Source organism: Equus quagga, chromosome 2 (genome assembly GCF_021613505.1).
Source record: "Equus quagga isolate Etosha38 chromosome 2, UCLA_HA_Equagga_1.0, whole genome shotgun sequence".
NCBI lineage: Eukaryota > Metazoa > Chordata > Mammalia > Perissodactyla > Equidae > Equus > Equus quagga.
The window spans coordinates 128,362,123-128,387,158 of NC_060268.1; the positions used below are offsets into that span (position 1 = coordinate 128,362,123).

The following is a 25,036-nucleotide window of genomic DNA, read 5'->3' on the forward strand; positions in this document are numbered from 1 at the left end:
CTTACACTTCCAGCACATCTCAATTTGGACTAGCCACATTTCAAGTGCTCAGTAGCTACCCATCGTTACACAGTACAACTCTAGAGTTTTCTAATCTAAAGAGATTTAGAATCATTCTGTTTGATTGGTGATGTGTTGTCCCTCAAGGGAAGAGCAGAACATTTGTTCAGGATCTTGAATTGCCTTTGTTTACCCAAAAGTTTTTGAAGATTTCAGTCCGGATTGCCTAATGAAAGGGAAAAGCACAGCCCAAAATATTGATTTGAGAGGAAAGAACACTCTTTGAAATAGGAAAGTATTACTGAAATCTGAAAGATAGTCCTTTAGGTATCAGTTCTATAATCATTTGCTAGTTGCGTGTAGTATAGAACTTGAGCTGAAATGAAAAGTTAAAGAGCAACTGCTCATGCATCCTTTCAAAAGGTTACGTCGATAGTTGAACTATTATGAAATAGTATTGCCAATAAATGTCAGAGGCATAGTACAAACAAAATATCTTGTATTAATGAGCCCCACAAATCTGTGCATAATGCTTGTACTTGTTTGGAATGAATTGCTCTTTCATTGAATTTTTAGCGTGTTTTAATACTTGCCTTCCAAAAGCTACTAAAGATAGCATTTTGGTTTCTTTTAAAAATTGTACTATCGATCTTGAAATTGTCTCTTCACGAGTGGGCATAAGGGTGTCATCATTTAACCGTTGTCTTTCAGTACTATGCGGGAGACTATGAAGTATGTCTATGGACACCATGGAATTCGAAAAGGATTATATCGTGGTTTATCTCTTAATTACATTCGCTGCATTCCCTCTCAAGCAGTGGCTTTCACAACGTATGAACTTATGAAGCAGTTTTTTCACCTCAACTAAAAAAAATCATGATTTCGTTTCTTTAATAAACTCTCAGAGGAAGAAATAAAATATTACTTTAATTTTGAGGAGAACTTTACTTGAAGGGGGATATTTACCCTGTCACAGGAACCACTGGTATTTTAGTACTTGATTTTTTTATTCATCACAAATCAAAAGTGCTTACTATCCTTTTTGATGCCAAAAGTTATACCTTAGAACATTGAAAGAAATTCCTAAGCTGATGCTGGCTAATCAGTTAGGTTATTTGAAACCATTTTAAAGAGTTATTTGGAAGTAGAACTGACTTAAAATGGGATTCAGGAGGTTTCCATTAGCTTTATCATGCTGTTCCAAGCTTTTAATTGTAATCATTATTTTCAAAGACTCTAACATTGCTTATTATTATTGTTGTTATAAACAAGTTTGGTTATATTGCAGCAGAATGATGAGAACTGAATTTTTAAGTTATATCAAATGTAGCTTAGAAGCCAGCAATGAAGTATTGTTTTTATCTCTTTTCTTGTAATTCTGCTCCACTGGATAAAAGGACAAACACTTTTTCTCTTCATTTGTTAATAAAATAAATGTTGTATTTAAAAAGTAGCCACGTAGAGACTCAACAATAAATGGAGAATTTTCGGGTATTGCTCAAATGTTATTACCAGGTACTATAAGTGATTTAAATGTGTTTTTAAAAGTCAATGTATTTCCCAAAGGCAGTAATAATAAATACTGAATATCTTTGCTCTTAAAACATATTAGCATTATAGACTTGTTTTTGTTAGATGATTTGGTGTATACTAGAAGATTTATTTAAGTGGACCATCGAATATCCATTAATATAGATGTGAATGTTACAGGATGTTTCTAAGGTATTATGATACATCAACTAGTTCTTCCATGTAAAATAATTTTAGTGCAATATAAACTTAAGTAGAAATGTAAAACATGGTTTGAATTGCTCTCCTTTATATTAAAATGGTTTAAAATATAAGAATTCCATTTATTGTGTTTAGAGTACTTTTTATGTTTTATTTTAAGCATGACAGAAATGAGAGAACAGTTATAGTTCTGTCCTCAGTAATAGTGGTTTGTAGAATTGATATTATTTTTAAGACATTAGAAAACTAAGTTTAAAGTGTTATTTCTGCTTCAATTTTTATTTTTTTGCATAAAAGATTTCTTGTCATACCTTGGTAAAAATGAGATGAACTGGTTTCATTTTCAAAGTTTTTATTTTAAAATAAATATGTATCTTTGTATGATTTATAAGTGTACCTTCAGGTAGAAATACATGTGTTCCTAAAACTATTTTGTATATTTTTATTTCTGGGCTATACTGTAGCTAATTATTGTTATCAAATCTCAAGATAATTTAAATGTATAAAATAAGTATCTCAGTTATGTTATCAATAAAAGAGGATTGTGAATATTTTTTTAAATAAAAATTTGCATTCTATGTCTGCTATAGAATACATAGGATATTAAAAATAAATTTTATTTATATTTCAACAATTTTTTCTCTTTTAACTATTTATGTTATTGAAGCACAAATGTTAAACATAAGTGTCAGAATGGAAGAATATTTAAAACAATGACTGGATTTATATCTGATTTATTTCAGATTGCTAACCCAAAGTGCATCTTACCAGTTTGTCTTCCATTTGAAGACTGACTATTGCTGTTTTGATCTCCATTGTTCCTCCTTTCTTGCCTTTCCGTGGGGGCAGTCCTCTGATCTATACAATGGGACAGTGGTCTGGTCTAGGGATTGATAAGTGAGATACCACTCCGAGCTCTCAATGGTTGCCTGTTGGAGGTGGAAAGGTTAGTGGGTATATATAGTAATATCTTACTCCATTCTCCCCCAGAGTACTCAACATCCATTTATTCAGTGCCCACTGTGTGCAAGGTATTGTATCAACATTATGGGGGGTTACCTTGGGAGGTCTGTTAGCTGTACTTACAGTCTGATTTGGATGCCCAATTGCATCTAACACCAGATATTTCTCTAATAGAGTATGCACCACACTTTATGGTAACTGTCTGTTTATCTATGTCCCCTAATTGGTTCTCTCAAGGGCAGAGCCATGCCTTCATCCCCTATAAGGAGCACAGAGTGTGACACCACAATAGGTGCTCAGTGATGTTTACTAAGGGGAATAAGGAATATTCTCGTAGGGAGAAATGAGGCACAAACAATCCATGGGAAGAGCAATTTAGAAGTAAAGTCATTTGGTTTGTTTCACAGAAGTTTCTTGTTGCTAATTTGAGCCAGGATAAATGGCATATAATAAAATCTATATTATATGAGTAGCGCATTGCCTTGCAGAGTTGGGCCAATGATATCTGACACACTTGTGTAGCAGCTGTATACTCTACACAGTTCCTCACATCCATTCGATGAACACCAGACACCATGTCAGGCACTAGAAATCAATGACAAATAATAAGTCATGTATATTTCCTGAGGGCTTACTATGTTCCATGTCTTGCTTCTTTTTTGTGAGTAAGATTGGCCCTGACCTAACATCTGTTGCCAATCTTCTTCTTTTTGCTTGAGGAAGATTGTCGCTGAGCTAACATCTTTGCCAATCTTCCTCTATTTTATGTGGGATGCTGCCACAGTATGGCCTGATGAGCGGTGCCAGGTCCACACCCTGGATCCGAACCTACGAACCCCAGGCGGCCAAAGTGAAGGGTGCAAACTCAACCACTATGCCACTGGGCTGGCCCCTCCACGCCTTGTTTTAAGCACTTTTGATGCCTTTAACTCTCTCTCTACAACAATACTATAAGATAGGTACTATTTTACGGTCCTTTTTCTTTCTTTTAGTGAGGAGGACTGAGCCTGAGCCAATAGCTGTTGCCAGTCTTCCTCTTTTTGCTGGAGGAAGATTGTTGCTGGCGCTGGCCCAGGGGCGTAGTGCTTAAGTTCTCGCACTCTACTTTGGCAGCCTGGGGTTTGCAGGTTCAGATCCTGGGTGCAGACCTAAACACCACCTCATCAAGCCATGCTTTGGTGGTGTCCCACATATAAAATAGAGGAAGATTGGCCAGATGTTAGCTCAAGGACAATCTTCCTCACCCCCCCCCCCCAAAAAAAACCCACCAAAAAAAAGCCAATAAAACCTAAGCAAAAATCAATTAAATTGAAAAAAAGAAAAGATTGTCACTTGTATCCTATTCAAATGAAACTTTTTTGTTTTGCTGAGGAAGATTGGCCCTGAGCTAATATCTGTTGCCGATTGTCCTCTTTTTGCTTGAGGAAGATTCACCCTGAGCTAACATCTGTGATAATCTTCCTCTATTTAGTATGTGGGTCACTGCGACAGCATGGCCACCGCCAAGTGGTGTAGGTCCACGCCAAGAACTGAACCCAGGCTTCCAAAGCAGAGCACAGAGCACACTGAACTTAACCACTAGGCCATGGGGCTGGCCCCATGAAACTCTTAACGTGTCAATAAATTTGAACACGTCAATAAACATAAACCAATCAATAAAATGATTACAGTTTGTGGAAAGTACTTATTAAGAAAGTAAATAGGCTGCCTGATAGAGATGAGTGTAGGGTGTAAGGATCAGAGAGCTACTTTAGAATGGTCAAGGAAGGGGCTGGCCTGGTGGCGCAGTGGTTAAGTTCACACGTTCCGCTTCTTGGTGGCCCGGGGTTTGCCAGTTTGGATCCCAGGTGCGGACATGGCACCGCTTGGCAAAAGCCATGCTGTGGTAGGCATCGCACGTATAAAGCAGAGGAAGATAGGCATGGATGTTAGCTCAGGGCCAGTCTTCCTCAGCAAAAAGAGGAGGTTTGGCAGTAGTTAGCTCAGGGCTAATCTTCCTCAAAAAAAAAAAAAGTCAAGGAAAAGTTTCTTTGATGTGCTAAACTTTAAGCTGACACATAGAGGATAAAAAGGAAACAGCCATGCAAAGAGTTGTGGGGGAAGAATGGCCCAGGTGAAGAGAACAGCACATACAAAAACCCTGAAACAGGAAAAAGTTTGGCTTGACATAGGAATTGTCAGAAGGCCAGCATGAATGAAGTATCATGAGTGAAGAAGTAGTAACAAGTGGGGTTGGAGAAGTAGACAAAGGCCAGATCAGGTAGGGCTCTGTAGGACATGGTAATGATTTTGTCTTTTATTCTAAACGCAATGGGAAGCCCTTGAAAGTTTTCAGCAGGGGAATAAAATTGTCTGATTATGTTTTTGCAAAAATCACTCTGCTTTGTCAACAGTGGTTTGCAGTTAAAACAGAAATCAACAAAATAAAGAACAGACAACAGAGAAAATGACAAACTCCTTGGGCCGGCCCCGTGGCTGAGTGGTTAAGTTCGCGCACTCTGCTGTGGTGGCCCAGGGCTTTGCCGGTTCAGATCCTGGGTGTGGACATGGCACAGCTCATCCAGCCGTGCTGAGGCGGCATCCCACATGCCACAACTAGAAGGACTCACAACCAAAAATATACGACTATGTACTAGGGGGCTTTGGGGAGAAAAAGGAAAAATAAAATCTTAAAAAAAAAACCTCCTAAGTTGATTCTTTGAAAAGATCGACAAAATTGGTAAGCCCCTAGCTGAATTAATAACTAAAAAAGAAAACAAAAATTACCAATATCAAGAATGATAAAGAGGACATTACTGTGGATCCTATGGATATTAAAAAGATAATAAGAGATTTCTAAATAACTCTGTGCCAAGGAATTTGACAATTTAGATGTAAGGGATAGATGCCTCAAAAATCACAACCAAGGGGCCAGCCCCATGGCCAAGTGGTTAAGTTCGCATGCTCCACTTCAGCGGCCCAGCGTTTCACTGGTTCGGATCCTGGGCACGAACCTAGCACCACTCATCAAGCCATGCTGAGGCAGCGTCCCACATAACAGAGCCAAAAGGATCAGAATATACAAGTATGTCCTGGGGGGTTGGGGGAAAAGAAGGAAAAAAAAGAAGATTGGCAACAGATGTTAGCTCAGGTGCCAATCTTTTTTTTTTTTTGAGAAAAATTAGCCCTGAGCTAACATCTGCTGCCAATCCTCCTCTTTTTGCTAGGAAGACTGGCCCTGAGCTAACATCCGTGCCCATCTTCCTCTACTTTATATGTGGGACGCCTGCCACAGATATAATATATATAATTCTATTGAACACTTAAGAAAGAGATAATCTTATACAGACTTCCAGAAATTAGAAGACAGCACTTTGCAATTCATTTTATGATGCTAGTATAACCTTGATACCCAAACTTGACAAAGTTATCGCAAAAAAAGAAAATTACAGACCAGTATCCTTCAAAAACGAAGATGGAAAAGTCCTTAACAACATACTAGCAAGTCAAATCTAGCAATACATAAAAAGTTTATATCATGACCAAGTTGGGTTTATCCTAGGAATGCCAAATTGTTTAACAATCTGAAGTCAATAGTGTAATTTCCCATAATAACAGAATAAAGGAGAAGAACCACATGATCCTTCAATAGATGCAGAGAAAGGATTTGGCAAAATTCAACATTGATTAATTATAAAAATTAATCACCTTAAAAATAGAAGAGACCTTCCTCAATCTGATAAAGAGCATTTTGTCAGATTGTCTTTTCCAACAATACATCCCAACTCACTTGCTCTTCTCATGTGTCATTTACACTCATCCCATCAACAGATTCTGTTCCTTTCCCTTGAATCTGGCTGAGTGGGCCTGTAACTACAGAGGAAGTGATGCTGTGTGACTTCTGAAGTTATGTCATAATGCTGCAATAGCTTTCATCTGGTCTTTTGGAAAGCTTGCTCTTGGAATCCAGCCACCATGCTGTGGGGGAGCCAATCAGTCCCTGTAGAGGAACTGATAGCCAGCCTCAACTTGGCAGCCATTTGGATAAGCCATCTTCAAAGTGGATCCTCCAGTTCCCAGCTGATGCTTTATGGAACAGAGACAAGTTTTCCCCGTGGAGCCTTGCCCAAATTGAAAATTCATAAGCTAAAAAAATTATTGTTTTTTTTATTGAGTTCATAATAGTTTACATCATTGTGAAATTTCAGTTGTACATTATTTCTTGTCTCTCACCACATAAATGCTCCCCTTAACCCCCTGTGCCCACCTCCCACTCCCCTTCCCCTGGTAACCACTGAACTATTTTCTCTGTCCACGTGTTTGTTTATATTCCACATATGAGTGAAATCATACGGTGTTTGTCTTTCTCAGTCTGGCTTATTTCGCTTAGCATAATTCCCTCCAGGTCCATCCATGTGGTTGCAAATGGGATGATTTTGTCTTTTTTATGGCTGTGTAGTATTCCATTATATATATATACCACATCTTCTTTATCCAATCCTCAGTCGATGGGCACTTGGATGGTTTCCATGTCTTGGCTATTGTGAATAGTGCTGCAATGAACATAGGGGTGCATATATTACTTTGGATTGTTGATTTCAAGTTGTTTGGGTAGATACCCAGTAGTGGGATAGCTGGGTCATATGGTAGTTCTGTTTTTAATTTTTTGAGGCATCTCCATACTGTTGTCCATGGTGGCTGCACCAGTTTGCATTCCCACCAGCAGTGTATGAGGGTTTGCTTTTCTCCACACTCTCTCCAACATTTGTTATTTTCAGTCTTAGTGTTTACAGCCATTTTAACAGGTAGAAGGTGGTATGTTAGTGTAGTTTTGATTTGTATTTCCTTGATGATTAGTGATGCTGAACATCTTTTCATGTGTTTATTGGCCATCTTTCTATCTTTGGAAAAATGTCTGTTCATATCCTCTGCCCATTTTTTGATCAAGCTGTTTGTTTTTTATTGTTCAGTTGTGTGAGTTCCTTACACATTATGGGGTGTCATATATATGACACTCCTTGTCATATATATGATTTGCAAATATTTTCTCCCAATTGGTGGGTTGTCTTTTTGTTTTGATCCTAGTTTCTTTTGCCTTCAGAAGCTCTTTAGTCTGATGAAGTCTCACTGTTTATTTTTTCTTTTGTTTCCCTTATCTGAGAAGATGTGGTATTTGAAAAGATACTTTTAAGTTCGATGTCAAAGAGTGTACTACCTCTAGTATATGTGCTGCCGAAGCGAGCACAGAGTGTACTACCTATATTACCTTCCAGGATTTTTATGGTTTGAGGACTTACCTTCAATCTTTGATCCATTTTGAGTTTATTTTTGTGTATGGCATGAGATAATGGTCTACTTTCATTCTTTTGCATGTAGTTGTCCAGTTTTCCTAACACCATTTATTGAAGAGACTTATCTTTTCTCCATTGTATGTTCTCGGCATCTTTGTTGAAGATTAGCTATCTCTATACGTTTGGTTTTATTTCTGGGCTTTCAGTTCTGTTCCATTGATCTGGGTGCCTGTTTTTGTACCAGTACCATGCCGTTTTAATCCCTATGGCTTTGTAGTACATTTTGAAATCAGGGATTGTGATGCCTCCAGCTTTGTTCTTTTTTCTCAGGATTGCTTTAGCAATTCGGGGTCTTTGGTTGCCCCACATGAATTTTAGGATTCTTTGCTCTATTTCTGTGAAGAATGTCATTGGGATTCTGATTGGGATTGCAGTGAATCTGTAGATTGCTTTAGGTAGTATGGACATTTTAACTATGTTTATTCTTCCAATCCATGTACATGGAATCTCTTTCCATCTCTTTATGTCGTCATCTGTTTCTTTCAATAATGTCTTACAGTTTTCATTGTATAAGTCCTTCACCTCTTTGGTTAAATTTATTCCCAGATACTTTATTCTTTTTGTTGTGATTGCAAATGGAATTGTATTCTTGAGTTCTCTTTCTGTAAGTTCGTTATTAGAGTATAGAAATGCAATTGATTTTTGTAAGTTGATTTTGTACCCTGCAACTTCACTGTAGTTGTTAATCATTTCTAATAGTTTTCCGATGGATTCTTTAGGGTTTTCTATGTATAAGATCATGTTGTCTGCAAACAGCGAGTTTCACTTCTTCACTCCCTGTTTGGATTCCTTGTATTCCTTTCTCTTGTTTAATTGCTCTGGCCAAAACCTCCAGCACTATGTTGAATAAGAGTCGTGATAGTGGGCATTCTTGTCTTGTTCCTGTTCTCAGGGGGATGGTGCTCAATTTTTGCCCATTGAGTATGATATTGTCTGTGGGTTTGTCATATATGGCCTTTATTATGTTGAGGTACTCTCTTTCTATACCCATTTTGTTAAGAATGTTTAGCATAAATGGCTGTTGGATCTTGTCAAATGCTTTCTCTGCATCTGTTGAGATGATCTTGTGGTTTTTATTCCTCATTTTGTTGATGTGGTGTATCACAATGATTGATTTGCAGATGTTGAAATGTCCCTGTGTCCCTAGTATAAATCCCACTTATCATCATGTATGATCTTTTTGATGTATTGCTGAATTCGGGTTGCCAAAATTTTGTTGAGAATTTTTGCATTTATGTTCATCAGTGATATTGGCCTGTAATTTTCCTTTTTTGCGCTGTCCTTGTTAGGCTTTGGTATCAGAGTGATGTTGGTCATGTAGAATGTGTTAGGAAGTGTTTCATCTTCCCTAATTTTTTGGAATAGCTTGAGAAGGATAGGTATTAAATCCTCTCTGAAAGTTAGGTAGAATTCTCCAGGGAAGCCATCTGGTCCTGGGCTTTTATTTTTTGGGAGGCTTTTGATTACTGTTTCAATCTCTTTCCTTGTGATTGGTCTATTCAGATTATCTATTTCTTCTTGATTCAGCTTTGGGAAATCGTAAGAGTCTAAGAATTTATCCATTTCCTCTACATTCTCCATTTTGTTGGCATATAGTTTTTCGTTGTCTTCTCTTGTAATCCATTGTATTTCTGTATTGTTCTGTATTGTTATTTCTCCTCTTTCATGTCTAATTTTACTTATCTGAACTTTCTCTCTTTATTTCTTTGTAAGTCTGGCTAGGGGTTTGTCAATTTTATTTGTCTTCTCACAGAACCAGTTCTTTGTTTCATTGATGCTTTCTATTGCCTTTTTTGTTTCAATAGCATTTATTTCTGCTCTGATTTTTATCATTTCTCTCCTTCTGCTGACTTTGGGCTTTGTTTGTTCCTCTTTTTCTGATTCCATTAGGTGTAGTTTGAGATTGCTTATTTGGGATTTTTCTTGTTTTTTAAGGTAAGCCTGTATTGTGATGAATTTTCCTCTTAATATGGCTTTTGCTGCATCACATATGTGTTGGTGTGGTATGTTTTCATTTTCGTTTGTCTCCAGATATTTTTTGATTTCTCCTTTAATTTCTTCAGTGATTCATTGGTTGTTCAATAGCATGTTGTTTAGTCTCCACATCTTTGTCCTTTTCTCAGCTTTTTTCTTGTAATTAATTTCTAGCTTCATAGCATTGTGATTGGAAAAGATGCTCATTATTATTTCAATCTTCTTAAATTTATTGAGACTTGTCTTGTTTCCCAACATATGGTCTATCCTTGAGAATGTTCCATGTGCACTTGAGAAGAATGTGTATTCTGCTGTTTTTGGATGGAGTGTTGTATATATGTCTGTTAAGTCCAACTGTTCTAGCTTTTTATTTAATTCCATTGGTTCCTTGTTGATTTTCTGTCTGGCTGATCTACCGATGTGAGTGGAATGTTGAGGTCCCCTACTATTATTGTATTATTGTTAATATCTTCATTTAGGTTTCTTAATAGTTGCTTTATGTACTTTGGTGCTCCTGTGTTGGGTGCATAGATATTTATGTTATGTCTTCTTGGTGGAGTGTCCCTTTAATCATTATATATTGCCCCTCTTTGTCTCTCTTTACCTGTCTTATCTTGAAGTTGACTTTGTCTGATTTAAGTATTGAGACACCTGCTTTCTTTTGTTTGCCATTAGCTTGGAGTATTGTCTTCCATCCCTTCACTCTGAGCCTGTGTTTGCCATTGGAGCTGAGATGTGTTCCTGGAGGCAGTATATTGTTGGGCCTTGTTCTTTAATCCATCTCGCCACTCTGTGTCTTTTCATTGGAGAATTTAATACATTTTCATTCAGGGTGGTTATCAATATATGAGGGCTAAATGCTGCCATTTTTTCACTCATTTTCTGGTTCTCCTGCATTTCCAGTGTTTCTTGTCCTGTGTTTTTTGGTCTACCAATTGAGTTATGTAGTTTTTTATGTTGTGTTTCTTTTTTTCTCCTTATTTATTATTTGTGTCTCTTTTCTGCTTTTTTCTTTAGTGGTTATCATGAGCTTTGTATTCAAAATCTCGTAAATACAATAGTCCATTTTCTGATGGCCTTTTATTTCCTCAGACTAAACTGATTCAGTCCCATTCCTCTTCCCCTCCTAAGTTGTTTTTCTTACATCTTATTCCAGCTTGTGTTGTCAGTTTGTGGTTAAAATGACAAGATTATCTTTGATTTTGGTGTTTTCCTTCCTTTATTTTTAATGCTATCCTTGAGTATTTGCTAACCTGTTCTGATGTATAGCTACAATTTTCTGATTTTGTCTACCTATTTATCTCCTTACTCCATGCTTAGTAACCCCTTTCTCCCCTGTTCTTTTCAGGTATGAGGGCCTTCTTGAGAATTTCTTGTGTGGGGGGGGGGGGGGGGGCGGGTCTCATGGCTATGAACTCCCTTAGCTTTTGTTTATCTGGGAAAGTTTTTATTTCTCCTTCATATCTGAAGGATATTTTTGCTGGATAGAGTATTCTTGGCTGAAAGTTTTTGTCCTTCAAAGATTTGAATATGCCATTCTAGTCTCTCCTAGCCTGTAAGGTTTCTGCAGAGAAATCCGCTGAAAGCCTGATAGGGGTTCCTTTGTAGGTTATTTTCTTCTGCCTTGCTTCCCTTAGTATTTTTTCTTTGTTATTTACTTTTGCCAGTTTCACTATTATATGCCTTGAAGGAGGTCTTTTTACATTGACATATTTGGGATTTCTGGTAACCTCTTCCACACGGATTTCCATCTCTTTGCCTAGATTTTGGAAGTTCTCTGCTATTATTTCTTTGAATAAGCTCTCTGCTCCATTCTCTTTCTCTTCTCCTTTTGAATACCTATAATTCTTATGTTGCACTTCCTAATTGAGTCGGATATTTCTTGGAGACTTTCTTCATTTCTTTTTAGTTTTAGTTGTCTCTCTTCCTCTATCTGGAGCATTTCACCATGTCTATCCTCGATTATGCTGATTCGCTCCTCTATGATGTCCACTCGAACATTCAGACAATCTATATTTTGTTTTGTCTCTTCCATTGTGTCTTTCATCTCCAATATTTCTGATTGATTCTTCTCTATAGTTTCAATCTCTTTTGTGAAGTAGCTTCTAAACTCTTTGAATTGTTTCTCTACATTCTCTTTTAACTCACTGAGTTATTTGATGATAGCTATTTTGAATTCTCTGTCATTTAGATTACATATTTCTGTGTCCTCAGTACGGATTTCTGGGTAATTGTCATTTTCTCTCTGGTCTGGAGAATTTAATATAATTTTTGATACTGCTAGAGGGTGTGGTTCTGTTTTTGTGCATTTTGGTATTCTTCGGTCACAATTACCACCTATCACAACTGAGTGGGGGCTAAGAGCTGCATATTCTGAGCCCTCTGCGTTCCACCAAGATCCCAGGCACTGGAGCCAGTGCTGGGCAGGTTGGGGGGAGAGGCGCTTTCTTCTGCATGGTCTCTGGGTTTTCTCACTCTGCCCTTGCTATCTGCTCTCCTGGGGTCTTGGGCTGATAAGGTCACCCCACCATTAGCTTTCACCTCAGTAGGGGCTTTCCCCTAGGCTGTGATGGCCCTCAGAGATCTTTTATGCTCCCGCAAATGAAATTCCCCTCCCCTGTTCCTTCCCTCTTGGAGGCCACCTGTCGCCCCTGATCCCAGTCTTTTGGGAAGGGAGTAAAGTTTTCTTTTACCCCATTCCACCTCCTCCAAGGAGGGCTCCAGCCTCTCTGCCCTCTGTTGTATGGCTGCGTGGGTCTCTCAGAGGTCTTTTGTGTTGTGTTTGGATGTCCTCTGTTGGAGTGTGAATGTCTTTTTGGTTTTATGGTGGAGGGAAGAGATTACTGGGAAAGCTCACTCCACCATGATGCTGACATCCAAGTCATTTCTTTTATGTCTTCTTTTTTTCCTCACCTAGAGCCAAAAGGTGCAGAAATCCCTTGCCTATAGTCTGGTTGTCGAGGCTCAGTACCTCCAAAATCTGCAGGGTAGGCTGCCAGGCCAGAGACCCAGGGAAGAGTTGCAATTGTAGTCCAAAGGCAGTCTGCTAGCAGAGTTCCTTTTTTCTTGTTGTTGTTTTAAGCCATTAAATTTTGGAGGTTTGTTTTTGTTTTTTATGTACCATTACATAACAATAACAGGTATCTGTGAAAAACCTACAGATACCATCATATTTAATGGTGAGATATTGACTGCTTTCCCTCTAAGATCAGTTGAAGGCAAGGATGCCCAGTGTCACAACTTCTATTTAACCCATGCACTTAGGTAAGAAAATAAAATAAAAAGCGTAAAAATCAGAAAGGAAGAAGTAAAAGTGCCTCGATTCTTAGATGACATGATTAATTATGTAGAAAGTCTTAATGAATCTATAAAACAACTGCTTGAAATTATAGGTGCATGTAGCAAGGTCTCAGAATATTAGGTAAATATAATAAAATACATATTTTTATTTACTAGCAGGAAATAACTGGAAGACAATTTAAAAACAATTTCATTTATAATAGCATCAAAAAATATAAAATACTTAAATTTAACAAAAGATGTGCAGGATCTCTACACTGAGAATTACAAAATGTTGCTGAGAGATATCAAAGGTGGTTTATATAAAGGGAGAGATAAACCATGATTATGAATTATAAGTCTCTATATTATAAAGAAATCAATTCTCTCCAAATTTATTTACAGATCCAATGCAATCTCATTCCTACAGGTTCTTTAGTAGAAATTTACAACCTGATTCTAAAATTTACACAGAAATGCATAAATCCATTGATTTGGAATATCCAAAGCAAATCTTAAAAAAAGAACAAAGACGTACACTGCCTGACTGTGACTTACTGTAAAGCTGTAGTAACCATGACAGTGTGGTATTGGCATAAGGACTGACAGACATCAAAAGAACAGAGCAGAGAGCCCAGAAACTGACCTATACTTATACAGTCATTTGATTTGTTAACAAAGGTGCCAAAGCAACCCAATGGGGAAAGAAAGTCTTTTCAACAAGTGCTGCTGGGAAAACGGGATATACACATGGAAGGAGGGGGTGAAGAACTCAATCTCTACCTCATACCACACACAAAAATTAATTTAAGATGGATCATAGAACTAAATGAAAAATAAAACAATAAAACTTCGTGAAGGAAACATAGCGGAACATTTTCACACTTAGGGGTTGGAAAAGATTCCTTACATCACAGAAAGTAAAAAGCATAGAAGAAAAATGGATAATTTAGACTTCATAAAGATTAAAACTTCTGCATATCTAAAGATCTTGTTAAGAAGGTGAATAGACAAGCCATAGACTGGGAGAAAATATTTGCAAAACCTATCTGACAAAGGTGTTGTATCCATAATTATATAAAGAATTCTTGTAACTCAATAGTAAAAGAATAATACAATTTTTAAAAATGGGCAGAGGATTTGAACTGACATTTTACAAAGGATGACATAGAAATGACCAAGCACGTGATAAACTACTGAATAACATTAGTGATGGGGAAATGCAAATTGAGACTAAAAAGACTAGGGCTGGCCCAGTGGTGCAGCAGTTAAGCTCACTTGTTCCGATCCAGCGGCCTGGGGTTCACTGGTTCAGATCCCGGGTGCAGACATGGCACCACTTGGCAAGCCATGCTGTGGTCGGCATCCCACATATAAAGTAGAGGACTATGGGCATGGATGTTAGCTCAGGGCCAGTCTTCTTCAGCAAAAAAAGAGAAGGATTGGCAGCACATGTTAGCTCAGGGCTAATCTTCCTCAAAAAAAAAAAAGAAAGACTAAAAAGACTGACAGCATCAAATGTTGTCAAGGATATGCAGAAACTGGAATTCTCATACATTGTGGGTCGTAGTGTAAAATGTTACAACCACTTGGTTAATCGTCTGGCAGTTTCTTAAAAAAGTAAACATAAACTACTTATGGCCCAGAAATTTCACTCCAAGGTATTTACCTATGAAAAATAAAAGCATATGTCTATAAAAAGACTTGTACAAGCATATTTGTAGCAGCTTTATTCAAAATAGGGAAATACTGTAAATTGTCTAGGTGTCCAACAACAGGAGACTGGCCAAATAGACTACCATCCAGCAATAAAAAGGAATAAACTACTGATTCATGTAACAAAATAGATGAATCTAAAAACTTTATACTGAGTGAAAGAAGCCAGACAGAAAATAGTATATACCATATGATTCCATATATGAAGCTGTAGAATAGACAAATCTAATCTCTGGTGAAAAAAATCAGACTAATGGTGCCTCTCCATTAGGGATGGATGTGGGAATTGCCTGGGAAGGGCATTAGAGAACTTTTGGGGGTGATGATAACACTATCTTAGTAGGGGTTTGGGTTAAACACATTTGTAAGAATTTATCAAATGGTACACATAAGATTTGTGCATTTCACTTTATGTAAATTTAAAAATTTATACATAAAATTTACATAAAAGTTTTAAAAGTACCTAAACAAATATCAAACTCTAGCTAATGATATCCATGCTAAAGTGTTTAGAGGTGAAATGCACTGATGCCTGCTATTTTGAAATGCATTAAAAAAAAAAACCCTTGAGGGGCTGGCCCCATGGCCAAGTGGTTAAGTTCGCACACTCAGCTTTGGCAGCTCAGGGTTTTTCTGGTTCGGATCCTGGGCCCAGACATGGCACCACTCATTAGGCCATGCTGAGGTGGCATCCCACATGCCACAACCAGAGGCACTCAGAACTAGAATATACAACTATATACTTTGGGGAGAGGCTTTGGGGAGAAGAAGAAGGAGGAGGAGGAGGGGGAGGGGGCGGGGCCGGGGAAGGGAGGGGGCAGGGGGAGGAGGAGAAGGAGAAGAAGAAAGAGGAGAAGAAGAAAAGATTGCCAACAGATGTTAGTTCAGGTGCCAATCTTAAAAAAAAACCCTTGAATTTATGGGTGGACAGATAGATATACATGTGACAAATCAAAGATAGAAAAATGTTAATTATAAAATTTAGGTGTTAAGTCTATAAGTCTTCATTACATAATTCTTTTAACTTTTCTGTACAGTTGAAAATTTTCCTGATTAACGTATTGGGAAAAGGACTGAGTTGCAGGGAGACAAGAATGGAAGCACAGGTCTGAATCTATTGCAGTTTTCCAGGTGAGAGATGATGATCAAGCAGTGATCATGGAGATGGAAAGGAATGGAGAGATTTAAGATAGTTTTAGAGGCAGAATCGATGGGTCCGCCTATGTCTTGGATGTGGGTAATAATAGAAAGGAATCAAGAATAATTTCTGGGTTTCTGGCTTTATCCTCTGGGTGGATAGTGCTATTACTGAGAAGAATAATAGGTTCATGGGGGAATACAAAAATTTCCATTTTTGGCCATGTTATAACTGAGGCGTCCCAACTGCACCCCCCAAATAATATTTCTAAATGTAGACGTTAAGTAGGCAGTTGGAATCTTGAATTCAGAGGAAAAGCCATGCCTGTGAATATGATTTTGAGAGTTGGTAGGATAGAGATGGTATTTAAAGCCATGAGAACAGATGAAATAACGTGGGAAACTAGTCCATAGAGAAATTTGTCCAGAACCGAACTCTGAGAACTTGCAACATTTACAGATAGAAAATGAAGAGACAGTAAAAGACATTGATGAGGGCCTGTGAAGTTGGAGGAAAACCAGGTGAGTGAGGAAAACCAGTCAGGTACAAAATCTCTATCTATTACAGGCAAGACTTTTCCATTTTTTTTCCCAAAAAGTTCCTCATAATTTATCCATGAATAAACATGAATGTGAAAGACAACTGCTGATCAAGATTATTTTTAAGTTGAGTGATAGGCTTATGAGATCATTTTATTATTTTTTACACCTTTCCATATGTTTTATTTTGTTGATTGGTTTCTTTTTTTTGCTGAGGAAAATTAGCCCTGAGCTAACATTTGTGTCAATCTCCCCCTATTTTGTATGTGGGTCACTGCCACATGATGGCTGACAAGTGGTGTAGGTCTGTGCCCTGGATCCGAACCTGCAAACTCAGGCCGCTGAAGTGGAGTGCACTGAACTTAACCACCATGCCACAGGGCTAGTCCCTTCTGTATATTTTAAGTATTCTGTAGTATATTATTTATTTTTATTTTTTACTTTTTGCTGGGAAAGATTCACCCTGAGGTAACATCTGTTGTCGGTCTTTCTCTTTTTCTCCCCCTCCCCAAAGCTCCAGTACATAATTATATATTCTAGTTGTAAGTCCTTCTAGTTCTTCTATATGTGCTGCCACCACAGCATGATCTGAACCCACAAACTCAGGATGCTGAAATGGAGTGCACTGACCTTAACCACTATGCCATGGGGCCGGCCCCCTGTAGTATATTATTTTTAAAGGTGGTTTTTAGTATTCTATGTATGTAAAATAAATTGCTTCTTAATTTTAAAAATTAAAAACACAAGGAAAGTGAATATGAGTTGAAATTGAACATAGCCTTAAAGAAAATTCTTCTTTTTGAAGTATAATTGATGTGCAATATTATATTAGTTTCAAGTGTACAACAGAGTGCTTGATGTTTATGTACATTATATGATCACCACAATAAGTCTAAGTACTATCTGTCACCATACAAAGTTATTACACTATTATTGACTATATTCCCCATGCTATACATTACATCCCCATGACTCATTTATTTTATAACTGGAAGTTCATACCTCTTGAGCCTTTTCATCCATTTCTTCTACCCCTCAACCTCCCTGCTCTGGCAACCACCAGTTTGTTCTCTATATCTATGAGGCTGTTTCTTTTTTGTTTTGTTTGCTCTGTTTTTTAGATTCCACATATAAAGTGAAATCATACAATATTTGTGTTTTTCTGTTTGATTTATTTCACTTAGCTTAATACCCTCAAGGTCCATCCATGTTGTTGGAAATGGCAAATTTCCTTCTTTTTTATGGCTGAGTAACATTCCTTTGTATATATATGCCCATCTTCTTTATCCATTCATCCATTGATGGACACTTTTGCTTCCATATCTTGGCTATTGTAAATAATGCTGCAATGAACATAGGAGTGCATATATCTTTCTGAATTAGTGTTTTTGCTTTTTTCAGCTATATACCCAGAAGCAGAATTGCTGAATCATATCATAATTCTATTTTTTTTTAAAGATTTTCTTTTTCTTTTTCTCCCCAAAGCCCCGTGGTACATAGTTGTATATTTTTAGTTGTGGGAACTTCTAGTTGTGTCATGTGGGATGCCACCTCAACACGGCCTGATGAGCAGTGCCATGTCCGCACCCAGGATCCCAACAGGCGAAACCCTGGGCCACCCAACCCGAGCGCGCGAACTTAATCACTCGGCCACAGGCTGGCCCCTGGTAATTCTATTTTTTAATTTCTTAGGGAACCTTCACACTGTTTTCCATAGTAGCTGCACCAACTTACATTCCCACCAATGGTACGGAGGGTTCCCTTTTTTCTACGTTATTTCTTGTCTTTTTGATAAAAGCCATTCCAACAGGTATCAGGTGATGTCTCATTGTGGTTTTGATTTTCATTTCCCTTATGATTAGCGATTTTGAGCATCTTTTCACGTGCCTGTTGGCCATCTGCATGTTGAAGAAAATTCTTTCAAGAAGTTTTGCTCTGGAGAGTGCCTAAGAGAGGGATGGGGTAAGTTCTATCAAGGTAATACCTTTTTTTTTGAGGAAGATCAGCCCTGAGCTAACATCTGCCCCCAATCCTCCTCTTTTTTCTTAGGAAGCTTGGCCCTGAGCTAACATCCGTGCCCATCTTCCACTACTTCATGTGTGGGACGTCTACCACAGCATGGCGTGCCAAGCAGTGCTGTGTCCGCCCCCAGGACCGGCCGGGGAACCCGGCCAGCCAGGCTGAAAGGGCGCACTTAACAGCTGCGCCACCCGGCGGCCCCAAGTTAATATCTTTTAAAGGTGGAGATACCGGCCTCAATACAAACCTAGGAGCATTCCAATAGTGAGGGCCAGGTTGACGACACAAGAGAAGAGGAAATAACTGCAGAAGCAGCGCCCTTGAGAAGGCTAGGGGCCTTGATTTTCCGAGTACAAGCAGGGGGATTGTCCACTGACAGGAAGAACGCTTTGCCCACTGTGAAAAGAGGTTATAAGATAGGAGCCGATATTGGTAGTTTCATAGATTTAATGGTAGCATGATGAGGAAGTTCCTATCTGACAGCTTCTGTTTTCTCAATGAATTTTCCAGAAAAAAAATGGAGGAGGAGAGGTTCTTTTCCAGAGAAAGCAAAATTCCGAAGGCTAACGGAACGCTGGGCTTTGGGCAACTGCACATGGTTCTATTCAAACTAAGGGCGTGTGTTGGGCATGGGTTGGTGTGTCTGGACAGAAGGCGGGAGCATTTAGCCTGGGCCACACTATGAAGACCGTTTCCCAAACCCTAAGGCAAACGAACAAAAGCTCCCCGGCGTCCCCCGCAGCCCCGGCGGTGCGTTCCACCGGAGCGCGCGGGCCGCGGGAGGGCCCGCCCGCGCAGGGCACTTGGTAGCGGGCAGGTCGGCGCATGCGCGCGGTGCCTCGTGGACTCGCGCTTCTTTTCGTCTTCAGTGTTGCTCCGGGTTTCTCCGACTTACCTGTTAGTGGTTCGCGGTCTCCTCGCCCGGGATGGAGGCCCTGGAGGAGCTGGGGCTGCTGATAGAGAAGAGTTTCGGGGAGGAGGCTGCGCCGGCGGCGGAGCGGTGAGCGGAGCGCGGGGAGGGCCTGGGGGCCAAGCGGGAGATTTGAAAGAGAGGAGCGGGAGAGGCCGCACCCAGCCGCGGCGGGCCGGGCCTGGGCGCCGGGCGCCCGACGAACCTCCAGACCTGGGGGTCTGTTTCGCAGGGTCTTCTTTGGGACCACACTCAGGCCGGAGCCTGAAAATTTTTCCTCACCCAGCAATTCATTCTTTCCCTTGATTTCATCTTTTTCCCGAATTTGAGGGGTTCCAGTCACCTTAACTATTTTCATAAAAGGAAATTGCAACTACTAAATGTTTTTCTCCATGTTTAGTTGGAGAACTTATCCCAGGGTGAACTCTGCGCCCTCAGCTCGGCGTAAATGGTCGGAGAAACTTGACCCACAATCATGGTATGGGGTTATTCTTGATAAAAATAATGATGCTAGCCAGCTATTGTTGACGGATCTTTGCATTTTGGATTTTGATCAGCAGTGCTTTTTGGAAGATCTCAGCTGACCTTGGGAAATTCGTGGCCTGAAGCTGGATAGGATAGGTGAATGAGGCGGTTACAAAATAATAGCACCCAGGGTTAGGTGACGAAGATAATTTTAGGGTAATGTGAAAGGCATTTGGTGTAATAATTGGAGAGAGAATGACTTCGGACCCTCTGATAAAGGGGAGCCATCATTGTTGGACCATCACTGATAAAGACTTCCTGCGGTCACACAGAGAAGACTTAAGAAGGACTCAGTATTTTTTAGAGGAGAGATTATTTTGCAAAGTTTTCAGGCGGCTGGGATCAATAGATAAAAGTATTATGAAATTGACTTGCCCATTATAAATAAGAAATTTCTGAGTTACTCTATGAGCTAATGTGACAGGTGTTAAGCTTGCTTTCTCTACAAGGCAGAGGCTGGTTGATCCTCAATGAGATTTTATTTATTTATTAAAAAAATTTTTTTTCTTAAAGATTGGCACCTGAGCTAACATCTGTTACCAATCTTCTTCTTTTTCTTTGCCTTCTTCTTCTCCCGAAAGTCCCCCAGTACATAGTTGTATATTCTAGCTGTAGGTTCTTCTGCTTGTGCTATGTGGGATGCCTCCTCAGCATGGCCTGATGAGTGGTGCCATGTCCACTCCCAGGATCTGAACCAGCAAAACCCTGGGCCTCCAAAGCGAGTGTGGGAACTTGATCACTTGGCCATGGGGCTGGCCCCTCGATGAGATTTTATAGGACTGTCTGCATTAAATAGTAGGTTGGAATACATGATTTCTAAGTATGCTCCTAATTTAAAGATCAATATAATTCTGTGCCTCACAGTAGGACTTCTAGTGAACTGCCCACACAGTGCTTTTCCATAACAAACATCTCTTTTATTTCCTTTTACTTGTACTTTGGAAAGATTTGCACCAGTGGCAGGAATTTGTTGGTTTAATATTTTTCGGTTTATCCTTAATCTTCACAATCACGGATGTTCCACAGAGCTCCCCATAGAGCTTATATTTGGAAAAATCCATATCATAAGCATGTTTTAAATGGCATTGCTTCTGGGAAGTTTTTATAATAGGAACTCTGCTATGCCCTTGCTTTCTTAATTTTTACCTATTTTAGCTAAAGGTCGTTAGGATAAACTTTCCAGAAGAAACAAAGCTAGATAACTAGAAGGTTTGTAGATAAAGGAGTTTGGATGGCTTCTTATTTCATGCTTGTGCTACATTAGTTTTGTATGTGTTTGCTTTAGATTTCAGAAGAAGGTGGAAGCTTCCTTTTCTAAAACAGTTCTGAGCCGAGGAGTGGATAACCGGTACCTGGTGTTAGAAGTCAATGTTGTACAGAATGAAGAAAGAAACCATGAAAAACACCTTATCATCACTGCTTCTCAGTCGCTAGAATATAAAGAACTGTGCATCCTTAGGAATGACTGGTAATTTTATGTATGCTCAAAAGCACTGGTCTGGCCGTCTTAAGGGTACCATCTTAAAACCCGTCACATGGGCTTCTGTGAATGTTGCTATAATTTAATTTAATGTTGTGTGAATGTTCTTGTTAATAAAGGGAGCAGATCTGAACCTGAATTAATTCTGCATAAAAATTCTGCCTATTACCCCAGCATCTCAAGTCCATTATTCCCAAACTTGATTTTTATTGTCACTTGAAAATCAAGTTCAAAGGAACGTATTGAATGACTACTTCCTTTTTCCCAGTACTTTGTTTTAAGATTGCAGCTTGAAATTCATGTTAGTTCTCACTAAGAGCAAAATTAATTACAGCATAAGAACATTCTTAAACCTTGGATTTCTCTACTCAAGCAAAGTATGGGATGTGAGGGGTGAAGGGGAGATGTGGGGAAGGTGGAGGTCTAACTTTGTCTAGGCTCTTTGTCTAGGCTGCTAGTTAAATGGTTTGAACTAGATAAATATGATTTTATTCTTGCTGCGTCGGGTGTGGCTTCATGCCTCAAGACTTACAGAGGCTGTAGATATCGCTGTAAGTCTTAAGGATGAGAGAATTAATTATTAAAACAACCTAATTCATAATTGGAGCTATATATTGCACCTTTAAAGATTTGGTAGCTTTTGCAGTAAGCGATACTATAACACTAAACAGTTTTCCTTTTTGGGATTTAAGGAAAACCCACGATCATTCAGGTGTGTTTCAGAGGAGGACAGGAATAGAGTGACTAAGGAATTGATTCAGAAGACTGCATCCTGGCATTTAATTTTTTTAAAAGATCCAGAAATTTGGAAATACGTATTTCTTCAGATAAAATAGTTATTTTTTGAAGCCTCCTTAATATGTTTAAATGTAGGAACATAAACTCTGTATTTAACTTTGCTCTATTTTTAGGTGCTCTGTACCAGTTGAGCCAGGGGACATCATTCATTTGGAGGGAGACTGCATATCTGATACTTGGATAATAGATGAAGATTTTGGGTATTTGATTCTATATCCAGACATGCTGATTTCTGGCACAAGCATAGCCAGTAGTATTCGATGTATGAGAAGAGCTGTCCTGAGTGAAACTTTTAGGGTGAATAATATTAATAGCTAATGTTTCTACAGGGTTTTAGAGTTTACAGAGCTCTTTGACGCTTTCTTTAATCTCCCAGCAATCCTGTGAGGTAGATGGTGTTAATCAGCTGCCCTTTGCAGATGAGGAAGATCAGGCTGGAGGGCTGAAGTGACTTGCTCAAAGTCATGTAGCTAGGAAGTGGCAGTGCTGGGAGTTAAGGCCAGGTGCCTGAATCCTTTGAATCTTCTTCAATACTTAATAAAATAATTAATCCTAATGATTAAAAAATTAAATGATAAAATCTTTTGTTTAATATATCTAGGCATTTCCAGACTTGGCTTCATGTATTCTCAATGAACTAAAAATAAATGTGACCGTTTCTTTTCAAAAAATTGTTATGGAAAATTTCAAACATACACAGAGATGATTATAAGAAATCCCCATGTACCCATTCTGCTGTTCCCAAACATTGTATTATTTTGCAAGTAAATGAAAGCCAAGGATTTTTTAAAAATATGAGTACAATATCTTTATCGTGTACAATAAAACTAATTTCTTAAATTAATCTAATACCAGTTTATCTCACATCTTTTATCAAAAATATCATTTTATTTTGTTGGTTTTGTAGCATCAGTAACCAAACAAGGTCTGTGTATTATGTTTGGTTAATGTATCTCTTAAGTTTCTTTTAATCTATATTAGTTCTGCCTTCCACCTTCTGCCCTTTGTTTCAGTCCCATTTGTTTGTTGAAGAACCTGAGTTTTTCTTCAAGTTTCCTCTTCCTCACAGAGTATGGTTTTAATTATACACTTGATCTATGTGTATATAGAACACCAAAAATACAGCTGAGCAAGAAGAGAAAAAGGAGAAGTACCTAAATGGGTTGTCTGATAATCTTAGTTGTCACTTGTTTGTAGTTTATCAGCTTTTTCCCTTCAGTTCTGGTGGAATACCAACTTCTCTTTTAACCACATAATTATAAGGCAGACCTGAATATTTTAAGAACTTTTAGTTTTGAAATAATTTTAGACTCACGTAGAACTTGCAAAAATAGTACAGAGAGTTCCTCTGTGAATTCTTCAAATTCGTGATGGATGGTTTGGTGAACTTTATCTAGTTTTTTGATAGCCACAAAGGAGAGATGTAGGCTATAAAAGAGTTCATTGATAAGTACTGTTTCTTTTTAAGTTGAGAGAAGTTTCTTGCCAAAAATCTCTGCTGTAAGTTTAAATTTAATTTTTGAATAATGTCTTTTACTATAGCTCATAGTTTATGAGCTATGCCTTTATTGACTTTTCTATGTAGGTAGTTTATAAAGTGAAATTAGAGATGACTATGTTAAATATTTGAGAATATGTTGAATTTTTTCATATTGGTTATTTTAATTTTTTTTGAAATGAGAATATATTGATTTTAAACATAATTCATACCTGTAAAATAAGTCAGGTAATTCTGAACAGAAGAAAGTGAAAGTCACCTGTAATTCCACCCACCAGAAAAAAACAGTCTTTAGTATCTTGGCATTTTCTTACTGGTGCACTTTGGCTATTGGTTTAATAGGTTCGGTGATAAATATATGGTCATGTTTGTTAATATATTGTAAAATAAAATTTTTGTGTTTTTTTTTTTGTAGAGCTCTGATTCAGTCACACGCCAGATGCTGATTGGTACGGTTCTCCACGAAGTATTTCAAAAAGCAATAAGTGACAGCTTTGCCCCAGAAAAGCTACAAGAACTTGCTTTTCAAACAGTTCAAGAAATAAGGCATCTGAAGGAAATGTGAGTAGTTACAAGGGGAACTACAGGTGCCAATTTGTTTAAAGAGTATCTTTCCTAGAATCTATAAGGTATTTGGCTATTAGACTATTCAATATAAATTAGGGCAATACTAGAATGAAGATTCCATGGTTGCGGTACCCCGTTGCAATTCTGTAAAGAGCTTCTGAAATTGTGCAGTGGAAGCTCTTCAGCCAAAAATATCTATAAATATTCTGTACATGTGCACAACAGACTCTTAGCTACTTTCAGTGAGTGTGAAAACCTTTTTGCCTTATTTCTGGAAACAGTATGACATACTGAAAATTGTATGTGTCTGGGAGTCAGATGGACCTAATTTCAAATTCTGGCTTTGTCAGTTTTATGACTAAAGAAGTTACTTAAATATTCTGAAAAAGGTGATAATCCCTATTTTGCAGACTTTTTGTGACAATGGAGATGATGTATGTAAGCCCACAAATGGCTAATCATTGGCATTTTATGAGTGACTGCCTGCAGAGGGATGGGCATGCTCTCTTCTCTCTGTTTCTTTCTTGACTCCTGTTGCAGTCCATCGTTTTCCCACCGAAATGTTTTTA

The 25,036-nt window shown here is 38.3% G+C and overlaps 2 protein-coding genes across 8 annotated transcripts in view; both read left to right on the forward strand.

Moving 5' to 3' along the window:
• Positions 1-2,311, forward strand: part of SLC25A16 (solute carrier family 25 member 16) — a 41,364-nt gene extending 39,053 nt beyond the window's left edge. The window contains exon 9 of the mRNA XM_046655163.1: positions 712-2,311. Within this exon, the coding sequence (XP_046511119.1) occupies positions 712-868 (157 nt within the window). The 3' untranslated portion in view covers positions 869-2,311. The remainder of the gene's footprint in view (positions 1-711) is intronic.
• A 169-nt stretch (positions 2,312-2,480) lies between these two features.
• DNA2 (DNA replication helicase/nuclease 2) overlaps positions 2,481-25,036 on the forward strand; it is a 64,158-nt gene continuing 41,602 nt past the window's right edge. The window contains exons 1-9 of one of the 7 annotated variants that reach the window (XM_046651997.1): positions 2,481-2,677; positions 16,031-16,124; positions 16,591-16,652; positions 18,533-18,632; positions 18,720-19,689; positions 20,000-20,077; positions 21,410-21,592; positions 22,516-22,699; positions 24,316-24,461. In XM_046651997.1, coding sequence (XP_046507953.1) covers positions 22,625-22,699; positions 24,316-24,461 — 221 coding nt within the window. In that variant the 5' untranslated portion in view covers positions 2,481-2,677; positions 16,031-16,124; positions 16,591-16,652; ... (3 more) ...; positions 21,410-21,592; positions 22,516-22,624. Of the gene's footprint in view, positions 2,678-16,030; positions 16,125-16,590; positions 16,653-18,532; positions 18,633-18,719; positions 19,690-19,999; positions 20,078-20,793; positions 20,920-21,409; positions 21,593-22,515; positions 22,700-24,315; positions 24,462-25,036 lie in introns of those variants that run through there. The other 6 variants (XM_046651994.1, XM_046651998.1, XM_046651996.1 and 3 more) reach the window with 6 other exon arrangements.